This window comes from Aptenodytes patagonicus, chromosome 1 (genome assembly GCF_965638725.1).
Source record: "Aptenodytes patagonicus chromosome 1, bAptPat1.pri.cur, whole genome shotgun sequence".
Classification (NCBI taxonomy): Eukaryota; Metazoa; Chordata; class Aves; order Sphenisciformes; family Spheniscidae; genus Aptenodytes; species Aptenodytes patagonicus.
Window position 1 is genome coordinate 121,396,515 of NC_134949.1, and position 16,421 is coordinate 121,412,935.

The following is a 16,421-nucleotide window of genomic DNA, read 5'->3' on the forward strand; positions in this document are numbered from 1 at the left end:
GGTCTGTCACTGACTTACTTGGTGGAGCTGGACAAATTTTCTCTCCTTTTGTGCTCGGTTTTCCCACCTGTAAATTGGGGAAATGAACGCTTCTCCGCCACTGCTAAGGCTGAAGAAATCAGAAGGAGGGCTCCGCTTCTGGCTGTTTTTGTAATAAACCAGCTTCCAAAAAGTACTTAGCAAACATTGAAGTACCACAAGTCAGCGTAACCCTTCTCTAATGAAATAACAGCTGGTAACCCAGCACAAGCCAGAGAGCCAAAATCAACAGGACTCCGTGCAGGAGGAACGACAGAATGGGAATATTTACAGGATCCACCCCAAATCAGCACAGGACTGCATCAAACAGGCAAAGAGGGTTGTTACTGCAGCAGAAGCTTATAATTAAAACTGAAAAGTTAAGTTTTATAGCTCCACATCAGCACAGCTTTATGATCAAGTTGCTGGGTTTGGCTGTTAACCATTCTGTACCTAAAACGAAGCAGGGACCATGCAGGACTGGGAGAAGGTCACTGCCCTTTAGGGATTTACAGTTTACTGCTTCAACTTGGCAATACTTTGCATGCTACTACGCACAAGCAGGGGAAATGTGTTCGGGCGCTACATTTAGACATTCTGCTACTCTCTCAAAACTTTACTTTTTCTTTGACTCTCTCCAGTACGACTTTTCTTTAACCTGGAACAAAATCCCTTTTCATGCCTGCGCTTATTGAGGAGTGAGGGCGGTAGGGGTGGGGGCGAGGGGGAGGAAGCTTGAAGAATGCATTTATCCCCACTGAAAGAAAAAAAAAGGGTGAGTTCAGGAAAAAAAACAGGTCTGAAGACACAGCATGGGCAGGATCCCAGCTCAGGACAAGGGACTGTGCTTGATTTGGGGAAAATAAGTACAAAGCAACAGGGATGCCGCAGCACCAGCGCAAAGAATTGAGAATGCGCTCACAGAAGCATCTGCTGCTTCCCAGCAAAACCCTGAGCTTTTGCTCAGCCACTAAATAGTAGGTGAACTTTTAATGTCTCACTAAAAACAAACTAAACATTTTTGCAGCGTTCATCCCCTGCTAAACAAAACAAACACCCGCTGCTGCTTTAACAGAAGGAAGAAATCACAGGGCACAGAACAACATGTGTCCCAAGCCTTTCTCCCCTCAAAAAGTGAAAGAAGAGAAAGAAAAGCAAAGCCTACATTTCCTGCAATTAGATGAGGTATGGCTCTCAAAACTTGAAAGCTATAATTAGGGATGTTTGGAAAAAATAACAGGGAAGCACCTTCCTACCACACTGAAACACGTTTTCTAGAGAAAGATCTGGGCAGTGACTGGGTGGAAACATTTCAGCTTTTGCTTTTTTAAAAATCTGAAGCAAAACAGGGACTGTCCCTACTAAATGCAAAGCTTTTTGTTACTTTAGGAAGTTTTCCCCAAACTCAGCTACATTTAAAGTATTCTACAAACTCATAATTTTAATTTAAAGAAGCAAACAAGTCTGCATTTTTTTTTTCCTTCCAAAGTTGTATGTTTTACACTGCTGCTTTGTTACTCCTGAGTTTAGGGAAAGTACCTCCAGCAAAAGCTGAAGCAGCATAAATGCAACAACAGTAGAAATGCATCCAATTCAGCTAAAGAAGGTGCAAACTCCAAACCTTGTTTGATAGGAGCTGCTGTATACTTATCCGTAATTATAGTCACTGATTTTTGCAGAGGATGTGGAATGAGATGACTATACGCCGTGAAAGATTAAACAGGCAAGGTTAAGGCTGAATATGTAAGTGCTTGATGCAAGTGACTCTTTGCATGAGCTGCATTCTGCACACTAACAAATAAGCCTTGAAAGTAACAATATCATAAACTTCCACACACTTACTTGATTAATGCTTGGCCTCCCTTGCTTTTTCTTCGAGGTAGTATCCAGCCCCCAAAGAGAAGAAAACCTGCTTCTCCGTTTACTGGCAGATCTGGACATGGCCTGTGTCCTTCTCCTCACTCCGGACTCCCCTGTGCGAGCCGCCACCTGTCAGTGCCACATGGTTTTAAAATCAAAGGTCGCAGCACCCCACCACACCATGGCTTACATAATCTAACAAACAGTGGAACCTGGTTTGAAAAAAAAGGCAAATACTATGGCAACAATGTGTACTCACAACAGGGACAATGGTGATGCTGCCAGGCTACTTCCCTCTCACTGCAATTTAATTCACTTCTTCCAACATCAAACATCAAAAATTAAAATGGACAGTACCACCCCCCATTTTTTGGCATTTAATCTGAGATATTTTGAAGCAGCCTAATCATCACAGAGCAAAGCCTCAGCACCAGTGATGGGTTTGGGTTTTTTTCTTTTTTTTTTTCTAACAAGGTTTCAAAGCTGGACACACGAAACCTGAGATTTCCAAACTTATCTGTTGCTTCCGAAAAGCCCAGTCTTTCTCTTTGCTCTTTCCTGTGGAAACACTCTGGGCATCCTGGAACTGACTCATAACTGTTACAAGGCCAGATAAAGGCTTGCAAATAGGTCAAGGTATTTAAAACCTGCACTTCCTTAAAGATAGCAACATCTGAAGGAGTGAGCAAAACACAGGAAGTAAAAAAGTGAGCTGAAATGACCCTTTTGATTAGAGAGAGCAGTGTTAACTGCTTGGTTAAAAAAATGAAAAATGGCCTGGGGCAACCCCTTTGGGGCAAAAAGATACTTGCCTTTACTGAGACCAAAAATTTGGGGAGTGTTTCCCAAATGAGGAAGCTCTGGTAGAAATTAGTGCAACATTAGTCAGAGGTGAAGTGTTTAGGCCAAAGTTTAAGCGGATTTCCCATGTGGAGGTGGCCTCAGGAGAGCGAGGCCACCTCTCCTACGAAAAAGGGAGTGGTAGGAGATGGCAGGTACAAACGGGCGCGCAAGGCGAAGCTAGACAGACAGACAGACCAACCCACCCTGCCGCCTTGGCCGTACGCTTCCTGGAACACCTTTGTACTGGATTCTCACAGCCGAAACCAGAAAAATGTGACCGTCATTTGGCAACCCCAGCGGGAATACCCGAATCTCTGAGTGATGCCCCAAGCTACGGAGCTGAGAAACTGGTTGTTTGGGTGCAGCAGATACAAAAACCCATAAAAAGACGGGACAAACAAAAGGCTGCCTTGTGTACCCAGGGAACCGTCGCTGTATGAGTGATGGTGATTCTCCTTGGGAAACGTGGAGAAATCAAGGAAAAGGAGAACTTAAACACTACTGCAAGCGTCTCCATTTCCACAGCCTGGACTTGTGAGATGTTTCTTAGCTGTACCTGGGATGTTTGTGCAGGGGCACCTGGGAGACTTAGCACATCCTCTGACTAATGTAGTGAGGAACATCTTCAGGAGAGCTAGGGATGCCACACTATCACCGTGCAGCACCCAGCTCGAATCTCAGACTCACTGCACCACCTCCACACTACTGAGGGCAAAGGAGGACACGAGAGTTTGCTTAAAGGAGAAGAAAGCACGTGCCTTTTCCAACACAACATATTCAAAACATTTTGTTTTTCACTTGGCTCTCAAGAGACACCAGCATGAAGAGGCAGACTGTTTTTCAGGCTAATATTCAGTGCTTTGCTAGATGCAAAAAAATAAGCATAAATGCAAATTACAGCCCGCCCCTTAAAAAAAAATATAAATCCACCAGCAATTATCAGGATGATGACGATAATCTTTTCATATATAAAAGAATAAAAACGCCCCTGACTGAATTACAGCTCTGGATTCAATTGAGGGGTACAGCTGACACCTACAAGACAACAGTGGAGCTCAGCTATTTCTGTGAAGCTCCAGGAGTCCAAGCCGAAACTACAGGAACTTGATTTAAATTCATTAAAAAACCACCACTTTGCAATACATTTCCCTGTATTTTTAAGAGCTGGGTTGTTACATTTAAACAACCATTTTAAACATTATTTGCCACACCATAAGTAGCAGAGAAGAACATTTCCCCTCCCTTGTGGAGCATCAGGTGTTGATCACTGGAGACCGGATATTAGACTAATTGGTCAGTAGTTTCATCCATATGGTAGAAAGCAAGCCATGCCCGAGAAGGTCTAAGCCAACACATGCTGAGGGCCTCGGAAAGACTCCCATTGACTTCACAGGACTTTTGGATCAAGCCCATGTACACAGACATTAGAGATGAGCCTGCCTTTGTAACAGGAAGATCTGTTTATAGAAAGCGTTTATAGTGCAGATCTGGAAATTCAAAATCACATGTTTAGGAGAAACATGGTTCTTCCACTTTCATAAGGCCATGGCTTGCAAGCATCTACTTTTTAATCTATATCCAGGACACACACCCCTTTCAGGAAGCAGAATATTCTGCACACTAAGGTAAGGGCTCACCTCCCAGGCACAGACTGCTGTTTGTCGACGTGATCTCTGCATTGGACATGTGAAGCGATTTGCAGGTTGGCAAAGATGACCCCTGGCCTCTGTTCAAACTTACCAGTGCATGAAACGACGAGACTGAAAAGATTCCAAGACGGCCCATTGCAACTTTTGTTGGACGGCTGGCAAAAGCAAGCAGTCTTTTAGGGTTTGGGAGCTCCCCTCCTTGGAGACTAGCCAAGTAACAGCGGTACCGAAATAGGTCCATCTGGAACTGTTCAAGATTTTGTTCCCAAACGAAGATCTGTGTACAGCAAAGATTGAGGAGCAAGACACACGAGGAGAGAAGGGGAGAGGAGGAAGAACAGGGTGGTAAATACCTTGAAAAAATTCTACTGTTCCCAGTAACACACCTTTTTCACCAATGCTGATCTCACTCAAGAAACCTTGATTCCCCTTCTTCCCCACTCTCCCCTACCCTCCCAACCCCAAAAAGGATACAAATAATAAAAAAGTTTTCATTAGATGGAAAACAACTTTTTTTACGTTCATGGCAGAAGTCTTCTCCTGAGACAACTGCTCCTTTGATATAATGCTAATTAATAGGATTAAAATTTCATTTTTAATTTTCTTTGTATTCCAGGATTCTCTTCTGAGCAGCCCTTAAAAGGCTTCTTTCATGCATCAAGGGCATCTGAGAAACAAGAAGGCCAAACCCCACCAAATTCCACATACAGAAGAACCAGCCTCTTGCACTCTTAAGACTTAACAGCAGCATTTGTCGGTCTATGACCAGCTCTTCCCTAAGGCATCCTGCTCCCGTGGCCCGGTAGCCTCTTCACTCCCCTAAAGCCCTCACTCACCTCCGAGCAGCTAGCCAAATCCCTTGCATGGAGGCCAGGAGAAGACAGCCCATGCTGTACCTTAGTGCACATTGTTTGGAGAAACGGTGCAACTAGGGCAGCCGGCACAGCTCTCCTGCCAACACATGTCCTGCCTGCTCTGGGGAGCTCTGCCAGCGCGCACACACGGCACAGTGGGAGCAGACAGAGGTACCGCTAATCTGAAGAAGGCCTTAAATATTTGCTAGGGGCTTGTTTCACATAAGCAAGCGAGATTACTTGATCCAGTATGGTCTTCTTCTTCTTGGAGTCCGTTACTGAGGACAGCTGCATTTCACCCATTTTCTTCATTTTTTCATCCATATCAATCTTCTGCTCCAGCTTTTTTATCTCTGTTTTCAGGAGCTTGACAGTGTCCTCTTTGTGATGCTGCCTTGCTACTGCGGTTGCACAAGCTGAATGGATTGCAGTGATCCAGTTCTCCAGTTCGGTCTGGCTAGAGGTCTGAAGAGAGGGAAAGAGGGAGAAAAGAAGTCAGGATCCTCTTTAAAATTGATTGGAGATTAACAAATGCAATTCCAAGGAGTTTCCTTTCCCTTTGATCTTAAGATTTAGAGCCTTAAATCCACTTACAAGAGAAGTAATAAAAACCCCATGATTCTTAAGCAGGCCATTTTTAACTCTGCACTAGGCATTCAGCACTTAGAATTACACCTGTGTCTGTGCTTTGCAGCTGTACAGTGTTTCCCAGCAAGGTCTCAGGAATTACCTTCCTCGTTCAATGCAATGCTGCCATAATTTGTAGATCAACATTTAATGACATTTTCTAAACTCCCAGTTCCTTAAGGCAGGGAATGTACCAGTCTCTGTGCTCTTCACATTATGGAGAGTTTTTTTGGCATGCAACAGTTAGTTAGTAATAAATTAATGGCATAAAACATGACCATGATATCTATGAGTAGCTTTATTATGATGCATAGACAAACAAGGTTTCCGCTTCTGAAGGTCCCAAAACACTCTGAAGTCAATCTTGTTATCATTAAAGCCAGGCTCATCATAATTTTTACAGCTCTGGTACTGTTCCTTCCCAAGCATGTGTGTGACAGTTCGGGAAAAGGGAACACTTCCCCTCCCTGGAAGTGTTCAAGGCCAGGTTGGATGAGGCTTTGAGCAACAGGTATCCCTGCCCCTGGCAGGGGGGTTGGAACTAGACGATCTTTAAGGTCCCTTCCAACCCAAACCATTCTACGATTCTATGAGGTATTGGGCTGGGGCATGGGACACCAGCACATTTTCAGGAAAAGCACTATTGTGACTAGAGGCTTATGACACAGAAAGAAGAATATTGCAAAGCGTTCCTTTTCCAGACTTTCAAAATAAAAAGTAAATCTTCTTAGCCTTCTTACTAAACTTCATTCCTTTTTACAGTAGGTTGTAAAACAAAATTTACAGCCAACTCAGGGTTGTGGTGGACTTTCTCTGAGTGTCAGCCTTTAGCAGTAATCACACTGGTATTTGGCTCGTGGCTGAAAAAGTAGCAAGGTGCCAAACCACCTTGTTCTAATTAAACTTTCTGATGATACCTGATCTATAAATAGACAGTATGGTATGACTTCTCCAGTTGCGAGCATAGATGCAGAAGGTCATCCTCACTGCTCTCCTGGCAGTGACAACTAACAGCAAAGGACGTGGCTTACTGAAGCCAAGGAGAGATTCCCACAGAAGCCTGATGCTGGAAATCACGTATGCACAGGCCGGACTTCAGACCGATGCTCCCAAAACTGCTGTGGGACTGAAGGAGGTGAAGCACAGATGCCCCAGAATGACATCACTTTCCTTAGCTCAGGGTAGAAGTCCTAAGCAGAAGATAGGGTCTACACAGGAAAGACCGACCTCTTACTCCCAATTTCCTTGTCTTCAGCTGGCACTGTACAAAGTATATTGCTTAAACTGGAGATGCCCCCTGCCCAAGTAGTAACACTAACGAGCTCTCACTCATAGATGGGGCTTACAATGTCTTACCGCCACTGCTGAAGACATGTTGAGCTCCCCTTGCTGAGGAGTTTCTGCTGAAAATAGAGAATTTATCTGCAGAACAGAAGACACTTTGCTTACAGTCAGGTGGTAAAACCTAGCCCCCACTAGAGAAGAGAGTACCACTGGACTTATAATGAGATGGTATGTTTTGTTAATTCCTAGCAAAATCATAATGGCAAAACATCATATTTTTATCTTATTCAATTTTAAAATATTATTTGTATACGATTAGATTCAGTTTTCTTTTTGGTTTCCTGGGGAGAAGAAGGGGAAAAAAAATCTGGAAAGGATTTTAGGAGCTGAAGACTCTTCTGGTAGATGAGTAGGCAAGAGGAATCACTCTGCTTCTCAATGGAAAGGACCACATAAACAAGCTGCAAACGTGATACATACGTATGTGGTGTCACAAGTTGCTCTGAGCTCCTGGAAAATGCATGTGACATCTGCAAGTAATGGATTTGTGTAGGCATGATAAGAACTGACTGAGCAAGCAATCATCGTGTAGGAGGTATGTGATGTCGCTAGGTGCAATGCAGTGGGAAGGCTTGTTACAAGATGTCCAATATCTGTACGCATTACAAAGCGACCCTATTTATCTCCCTAAGTACACAGTCTCCATAGGACAGAAATAGTCTTCTGCAGGTCTGCGGTTTCTTCTCACCAAAACCGCTACTACAGCACTGTGTTATGTGTGGACGGACGTGTATGACATGAGCAGTTAAGTAACACTGCTGAACAGCCTTAGACGTGCTTCGGCTGCTCTGCGCGCAGCAGAGCAAGCCCTAATGTCACTCGCACATTACTTCCACCACTGCAGCTGGTCTCCTTCCCTTCTCTCCAAACCCATCCCTTCTTTCTCTTCTGCTGCTGCTTCGCTAGCGATGCATGGGTTCTATGGCAGAAGGGACACATCAAGGAAAAATTTCTGCAAGGCAATATATATATTGTTTTTCATTTGAAAAGGCTCATTTTTGCTTTTTCCCACAAAGTTACATGAAAATCTACCCATGGCATAATGATACAGGGCTTTTAATGAATAAGGCCCTGTGTTGCCACTAAAGAAATGAATTGAGTGTGACCTTTTCAGTATTTAGCATCCACTGGCATTAATTTTACGAGAATGAAGGTTTTTCCTTAGAAAACTGCATGGAAAAGATTTTACAGCTGTTACAGGTAGATCAGGAGCAGGTGGTGCTCCAGAGCCTTTCAAACACATACTGAGACCATAAGCACCACACTTACCTCCTGGATGATGCTCTCCAGGTGGTAAAATACATGTACCCTGCCCAGGAAATGCATGAAGTAGAAAGGGGCAGTGCAGTATTACACTATGAGCTGAGGAAAAATCAGACTGAGGTGGGAGAGAAGCTAGTCTGCAAAAAAATTCTTTTTCTTTCGGTATGCAATCAGATACTCAGTCTCTTCAAGATGTAAGCCAGCACCACTTCCTTTGAGTCAGTCAGGCTTTTTTATTTTGCACTAGTTTGAGAAACTAGCCCTTTGTTTAGGACAGCCGCAAGGACCTACAAGACAGTGTAATTTTAAAGATTTGCTCTGGAGTACAGAGTGATGACGTGGGGGGCACATCCTACCACAGAGTAGCTTCTGGTTTAAGAAGGCAAGAAACGTGAATACGTTGTCACTGGAAAGGGAAATAGATAAGGGATTCCTCTGGTGAAGAAACTGAATCAAAAGAGGAGGAAACGGCACAACCTCAGGACAAGCTGGCAATTACAAATAAAAGAGTGTCACTCCTTGACTAGTGACAACTTGCAATAAGAAAGTGGAATGCCAACCTAAAAATCACTCAGCGAAGCAGTAGTTACCAAAATACAGAAATCTTTTTCAGTGAAACACATCAACTAATGTATGGTCTTTGATATAAGTGCTGGATTTTTTTTAAATGTACCCTGTGAAATTCAGACATTTCTATTTTCTGATTAAAAAAACTAAACATGCACTTTCAGTCTCCTCTCGGGCAACAGCAAGATGCTGATTAAGGTCTGTATGAACAAGGGGCAACTGCATTCTGCAGCGCCATTGGGAGAGCACCTGGAGGTCCAAGTACCCCCTTGCACTTCAAACGCCTCTTGGTCTTGTAAACCCCTTGAGCCTCTCTGCAAGGTCCCATCTTTGATACATCTCTTACAAGACGCAGGTAATGTTACAGCATATTTAATGCACTACTGTATGTCCTACACGGTAACTGGCCTGGTCTGTGTGTTATAAGCACGCTGCCAAACCATGCAAAATTCCCATTTTTACAGGGATGTAAGAATATTTCTTAATTCTTACTTTCTTCCAACCATCTACACAAAGAGGGTCTGGTCAGTCAATAAAAACAGCAGATCTGACAGTGATTCACATGTGATGGTGGGTCTCTTGAGTGGCATTTACCGAATACATTATGCCCTTCCTCTTGCACTGCCAGAGGAAAATCCCAAACCTACTGGAGTTGGCGGGATTTTTCCATTGATTTGAACCAGACCTAAGATCTCCTCCTTGGTCGGTGGGATGAAGGAGAGAGAGAAAAAGAGAACAACTTTGTAAAACCCTTGAACTGGACCAACCTGAAAGAGGAAAGCGTCCCCAAGGGAGTTGCTGAGACAGAAGACAAAGTCCTTCTTGGGGTGTTCAGGCACCGCTTGCACTATGCTGTTTTCCACCCAGACAGCGTGCTTCGGGATGCTGTTGTGGTCAATGCCAGATCTGCCATCAGTCTCATAAAAAAACAACGTGCATCCTAAAAGAGACAATCGCACATTAGCAAGCAACACATTTAAACGCAACAGCCACCCCACATCTATTCAGCGCTAATACTTGGGACTGTAAATCATCCGTAAAACCATCACAGGGGTGAGGGAGGATTTGCCAGGGCCTGTTCAGGTTTTCAGCCCCACAGCAGAGAGCACCATCAACGGCCCAGCTGGCCTGACAAGATGGTGATTTCCACACCACAGGGGCATGCCACAAGCTCTATGGTGCACCAAGCCGTGCAGTAGCAGGGCCATTTTATTTGCCCTGTGACTACTAAAACAGAGCCGCAGACATAGGCCGAGAATGTCACAGGTGGTAAAACACAGTGCCAGACGAGAAACGTCATTATTTGTCCCAAAGTGGGGGTCCTCCACGGCCACCCCATCCCACCAAGGGGACCAAAAGGAAGATGCAGGCTTGAGCGTGCGGCTTCCCTGGCCGTGCCAGACAGCTGCAAGCCGGCCCTGCCGGCCCCGCCGAGCAGACAGGCCCCCAGGCAAACCTCCACCACCCTGCCTCAGCCTCCTGCAGCTGCTAGCTGCCACAGTCCCTGCAAGGCAAAGATCAAGTGAGTTAATTACTGGATGCAGATGAGTAACTGGAAGAAAAATGGACTGGAATGAGCTGTGCTCACTGAAAGACTGATGTACCAAAAAAAGCCAACAAACAAACAAACAAACAAAAAGCATAAACCAAATCCTTATTCCACTGTAACGTTTCAGTTCTGACTCACGGCGATATGGCCAAAAACAAAAAATGCATTTTAGCGGGGACAGCAAACAACCTGCTTGGTTTTACAAAATAATCTTTACAATTCTCGGGGGGGGGGGGGGGGGGGGGGGGGACACGACTTTTTTAAACTAAAACTGGCACGTTATTTCTCTGCCACTGGGAACGGCCCTCTCGGTGCAAAGGGAGAGGTGCAAAGAGGCCTGTTACCCAGCCTCTCAGAAAACTATTTGCAGCCAAACAATAGCAGCTGTTAACTTCAAAGCCTCGTTTAAACACTAACATTATTAAGGCACAGCAATCTAAGGAGCAAACACTCCACTTGAGTCAAAGCACTTTAAAATAACATTGCCTCTGCGCTCATCCTTCCCCTTTTTCCTCCCAGATGGCCCTTTGTTTGCCTGCTCCTCACAGCAAGACCTTCCTGCCACAGGGCCCCCCTCCCAGGAGATTAGGGCTCCCCCCTGCCCCTGAGCCCTCCCTCCTCCTCTTTCATTTCCTCAATCTCTCTAACCACCCCAAGGAAGAGCTGGCACCTAACTTTGCTGTTGGTTTTAAAATAGTGCTGCAAATTAAAAAAAAATAGTGCTCTAAAAAAAGTGCTCTGCAGGCAAAACAGGACTTTAATTGTACTGAGCTTTTCGGTAACGCCACCTACAGCAGGAGACAAGGGCTCTGCCTCCCCTGGCTCAGACAAGGCTGGTCGCAGCGGAGGAGAGCAAGGCCAGTCCCCAAACCCTGCAAGCGTTACTTCCCATTTTGCTGCTGATGCAACCACATGAAGATTAATTAGAGGTCGCTTTAGGAGGCCAGCTCCTGAGTTTCACTGCTCCGTTAACTTTTATGTGCATTCATAAGCACTCAGGCCCCAAACAGGGCTGGAGCACCCTCCTAGCAGGAACTGCAAAAATTCAGAGAGAAAAGGGCCCGACGGCCCAGGCGGCCAGGCGCCAAGGGCTGCCCACCGCAAGATGGGTGACACAGCCAGAGCCAACGTCTCCCAAATCACAAGCCAGCCTCGATGACCAAACCATGGCCTCCTGTCCACACCGCGAATGTGTTGCAACTCACTGGGTGTTTCTACTCGTGAAGCACATCTCAGAGAAGGAAAGGCCAACGGCGCTAAGCACGAGAGGAATGCATGCAAAGACAAAGCCCCCGTTTGAATGCATAACGGCAGTCAGCATCATCACCAGCAAACTCCCACTGTCAGGTGCCTGCAGCTGCACACAGGTATTTAGTTTGTCAGCAAGCCATAGACATGCTTCTTAAAGGAAAACACCCAGTGCTTGAAGAAGCCACCCCAGGTGGTGCCAGCAGGACTCGAAGTAGGGTATGAACCCTGCTTTGGTGCAGCGCAGTCACGTGTCTTGGACTACATGCATAATGTGAGCATATCAACAACCATCAAATAAAACCCCACTCTGAAAACATCAGGACCACTTCCTCATACTTGCTGTTAATTATACTGAAGTTCATGGCAGCTTTTGTTACGAATCTAGACTATGGGTTTCTTCATCTGCAGCAACACACAACCCACAGGATACCACGGACGCCCACCTGGTCAAACCCTTGCGCGCTTGCTCTGTACCTTTCAGGGAAACCCAGTAATGCTTCCATTTTCTGCGGGTGGCCGACTCCACTTTCTTGTTCTTTTTGTGCACCAGGAAGTTTTTCACTGCCAGAGCACCGGCTTTCCGTACCGTGCCCTGGGCAGCCGTCAGGAGGATGTCGGACTGCCCCGGGGAGCTGAGGGTGCCGCTGCTCTGCTCGTCACTGAGGGCAGAGCCGGCCTCCTCCAGGTTCTCGCTGTTGGTGGTGCTCATCTCCAGCTCCCGGCGGAAGTTCTCGTACACCCCCTGGCGAAGCCCGTCGCCCGTCGAGCTGCTCCCGCTGTCGCTGCCAATGAAAGCCCGACTGGCCGTTGGGGAGTAACTTGAGTTGGTAGCATTGGAGCGTCTAGAAAGGAGGTCGGTGTCGGTGGCTGCTCCCTCGATCCCACTGTCGGTGAACTCGCTCCCCTCGCCTGCGTTGACGTCCTAGTTGCGAGAGAGACACAGTGTGAGATCAAGAGCCTGGCCGAGCCTGGCCTTCTGGAGACACCAACAGAACCCAAAACACCCAGGTGGCACCACGTTTCTTCACACCTTCATTTTGTCTGGCACTGGAAATCCCTCATCTCTTTTTCTTCTGAAGACAAACAACTGGAAGAAAAGGTGGGGTAGGCAGAACTTCCAGTACAGTTTAGGAAAGGCCAGTCACACACGCACGATTTCAGGTGCTGCCTCTACAGCCTTAGCATTTTGGAATATAAGACGCGGCATCATCTGTTTACATTAAGCTAGGTTAACAGTGCTAAAGGTTTTGCAAAAGGAGAACATATGGTAGCAGAAACTGGCAGTGTCAAGAAAAGCAGTAATCAACCTATGCGTTTTGAAAAGAAAACATTGGTATTGTACATTCACACCTACAGTTGAAGATACATTTTAGACATCCCAACATTGTCATTTGCAAATTATATAATTAAAAAGGTACTTTTTTTTTTCTCCTAAGAAGTTAATATATTTGAGATTGTTTCTGTTTTGTGTCACTTCTACATCACAAACCCTAACGATGGGCCAGAATCCCACGGTGATAGACCCTGCCAAAATACTGCAACAACAGCAGATCCTTCCTGGTCCCCAAGAACTTGCAGTTGAAGGATCAGAAGAGACAAGAACATGGCCGGCTTGAGCAAGACAGGAAACAACATGACCAAATTCAGGTTTCAAAGGCTTAGTGGCTCAGCCTGCACCCTGCAACAAGGCTAGTGCCCAAAGGGGGCTAACCACTACCATCTCAGCACCCAAAGGCATCTGTGGCAGTTTTTGAAGGAGGACAAATAAAGGCCAAGCCCTGTAAGTGGAGAGAAATATCTTATGTTAGATACTCGGGAGAAGAGGGAACCAGGGAAAAAGATGCAAAGAGGTGAGAAATATGGCCAAAACAACAGGAATTTCAGCCTCTACCTCTCCTGCAAGAGCAGCTGGTGCTTGATTTACAAGTTTAAAAAAAAACGAGGAGACTCTGAGAAGAGGTGGCAGAATGCAATATTTATTTTGAGAGAAAACAAGTTTCTAGGTGTTGGTTCAAGCACCAGTTTTCTATGCATCCAAGAGCAGCTCTGCAGAAACCGAGAAACCCTCCACCGAGCTCTGTTTGAAACCTTCCTCCTGTGGAGCAAGAGCTGGATGAGGAAACCTTAGGGGGAGGGGAGGGGTGTTGCTGAATTTTACTAACTTTTAAGGCATTAATTTGTAACGGATGGGCTCATTCTTTATAAACGCTACCTCTCAAGAGAGACTTGGAGTCCAGCTGGAAGAATAAGCACTTCCTTCCCCGCTCAATGAGCACAGTTATCCTAGTCAGTCTGGTTGTTTAATGCAACACATAGTGATAGAGAAGCTGTTCTGGACAGGCCAATATTCCTCTACTCCCACCGCGTGTGAACGAGCTGAGCAGGGCTTCCTGGAAGTGCAGTCATCTACCCGTACAGAGCAGTTTTCACAACCACACATTTTTTCCTGCTGTTCCAATACACTTGTTTTTTGGAAGCTAATTATCTCCCCATTTCTTGCAGCACTGCAAAGGAGGGATATCTGGAGAGGGGAACTGGTGCTGCTCAGAAACCGGTGTTTACAAAACACTGCCGTGAGTGAGTTTTTGCACTCCATCACGAAAAGCTGGATGGCGCAACCTCTGATGACAGCACTCCATCTGAGACCTCGTGCGTCAGGGAGCCAGGACTGGCATGGCCACTCGACGCTCACATGCCCGAGGCACTGCCTCTCTGCCAACACAGCTACATGGGCGTAAAACCGGAGCGCCAAAGAACTGAACCAGATCCGTTGTGTTCACTGGGATAATTATTCCCGTAGAATGATCGGGGTTTGGATTTGTTTTCTAGGCCCTTCTTCCTCTGAAACCTTTTTAAAGGGAAAAAGTGTTCCACTCATATAGCATAAACAAATCTGCATTCTGCAGTGAACACTGCATAACGGTGGCAACAAAAATTATTTGAGGTTTTGAGATTTCTATTTTAGGTTAATGATTTAATAAATATACAATCTGTCTCATAATTATTTCATCCATGCTATACAAAAAGTATAGAGTTAATTCCAAAATTTTAGCTGATGTAACTTTTAGGAAGCATATCTCATGCTTTAACTAGAATTAGTTGGTTTAAAAACATAAAGAGCTACTAAAACAGACCACCAACTTGAGGGAGATAGGATTTGTAATTTTGCCAGCCAGCGTATGCATAAAACTTTCTCAGTGCTTTTTAGCAGATGGAGTATTTTTTCAAAAACAGAAGTGCACCCAGAGATGTTCAAGCACAGCACTGCAATGCAGGCTCTCAAGGTTCCTCATGCCCAGTGTGACACAGCCTTCTCGTGTAACCTTGATGAGACACAGCATTAATCGCCTCAATTTCCCCATCCATAAATGGGGATTATACTCCGTAACTGATACATGGGCATAACGACTTACTATTTATAAAAAAATGAAAGGATGGAAAACTCAGAGTGAATGTTATATACGCTCATAAGCTTAAATTGTAGCATATTTTGCAAACATCTTTATAACCTTTACCATAATGCAAGTGATAGGCTGGACGGGTCAAAAGATCTTTTCAGCATAATGCTGTAGCCCTGCCCCTAATCTCCCTCTGCTCCCTGCAATCCCTTTTCCTCTCTTAAATATCCCATATCAAAGACTTCTTGCCAACCCGTGCAAGCCCTTTGGTAGGAGGAGGGTCTGAGCATACAAAGGTCAGAACGGTTCAAACCTACAGCCTGCTAATACTGTTCACGCCCATGAATTATGAAACGTAGCATTGAGTGAGCTTAGCACTTTCGGAAGTCTGCTGTATGAGAAGATCGGTCTCGGGGTTAGTAGGGTTAAGAGCATTCGTTGCACAGGTCTCTGACTTCTGAGTTCCTGCTGCAATGTCAGCTCATTCTCATCGGAGGGTATGAAAAGCTCTCAAGAAGCAGCCGGCATCTGCTCTAGCCGTCTTGCAGTGCTATAATCCACACACTGAAGCACATTCAATTAGGAGTTCAGCAGAAAGTACAGAGGTTTAGTATTGTGCTTCCGCAGAAATGTGCCAAGACCAAAGGGGTAACACTCCCAAGCCAAGCAACAAACCATAGCAGGGTTTGATGAACACCTCACTGGGGGCACAGAACTACTCCTGCAAATTTTCAAATGAGGACGCTGAAAATTAAGCATCCCAGCTCGCACTGTGAGCAGCACAGTTCCCTGCTGATGAGATCAATGTGGATACACGGGCCCCTAGCTTTGGACTCCAGCCTTTGAAGTACCTACTGACATGGCCACCAGAGGCTACTGCCCAGACATGAAGCGAACATTGTGTAACCTTGATAAAAGCTATGTAAAAATTACTCACGTTTTCTGCTCAGGTTCTCAAAGAGCCCCGTGGGTGACAGCAACGTCTCTCTCCTCCGAGGAAGACTTATTACCATCCCAGGTCCATGACAGGATGTGCCGCAGAGGCTTGCTAATGAAACAGGCATTTCACTCCTCGGCAGAAGGAGTTACCAGGCAAAGACTCTTGAGGCCGAGAGCGAACTACAGACACGGTTCAGTCTTCACTCCTCTGACTCTTGCCCAGCGTCCCTGCGGCTCTCCACCAGGATGCTGATGGCAT

At 45.6% G+C, this 16,421-nt stretch overlaps 1 protein-coding gene across 11 annotated transcripts in view; it reads right to left on the minus strand.

Moving 5' to 3' along the window:
• The window catches only part of TIAM1 (TIAM Rac1 associated GEF 1), a 189,059-nt gene that overhangs the window by 53,106 nt on the left and 119,532 nt on the right, over window positions 1-16,421 (minus strand). For all 11 annotated transcript variants that reach the window (XR_012996549.1, XM_076352793.1, XM_076352812.1 and 8 more), the window contains exons 3-7: window positions 12,300-12,747; window positions 9,793-9,965; window positions 5,465-5,689; window positions 4,462-4,647; window positions 1,861-2,007 (exon numbers count right to left, since the gene is read on the minus strand). Coding sequence is in view for 10 of the 11 variants with exons in the window: in XM_076352793.1 (XP_076208908.1) it covers window positions 1,861-2,007; window positions 4,462-4,647; window positions 5,465-5,689; window positions 9,793-9,965; window positions 12,300-12,747 (1,179 nt within the window). In the remaining variant the exon portion in view is untranslated. The remainder of the gene's footprint in view (window positions 1-1,860; window positions 2,008-4,461; window positions 4,648-5,464; window positions 5,690-9,792; window positions 9,966-12,299; window positions 12,748-16,421) is intronic.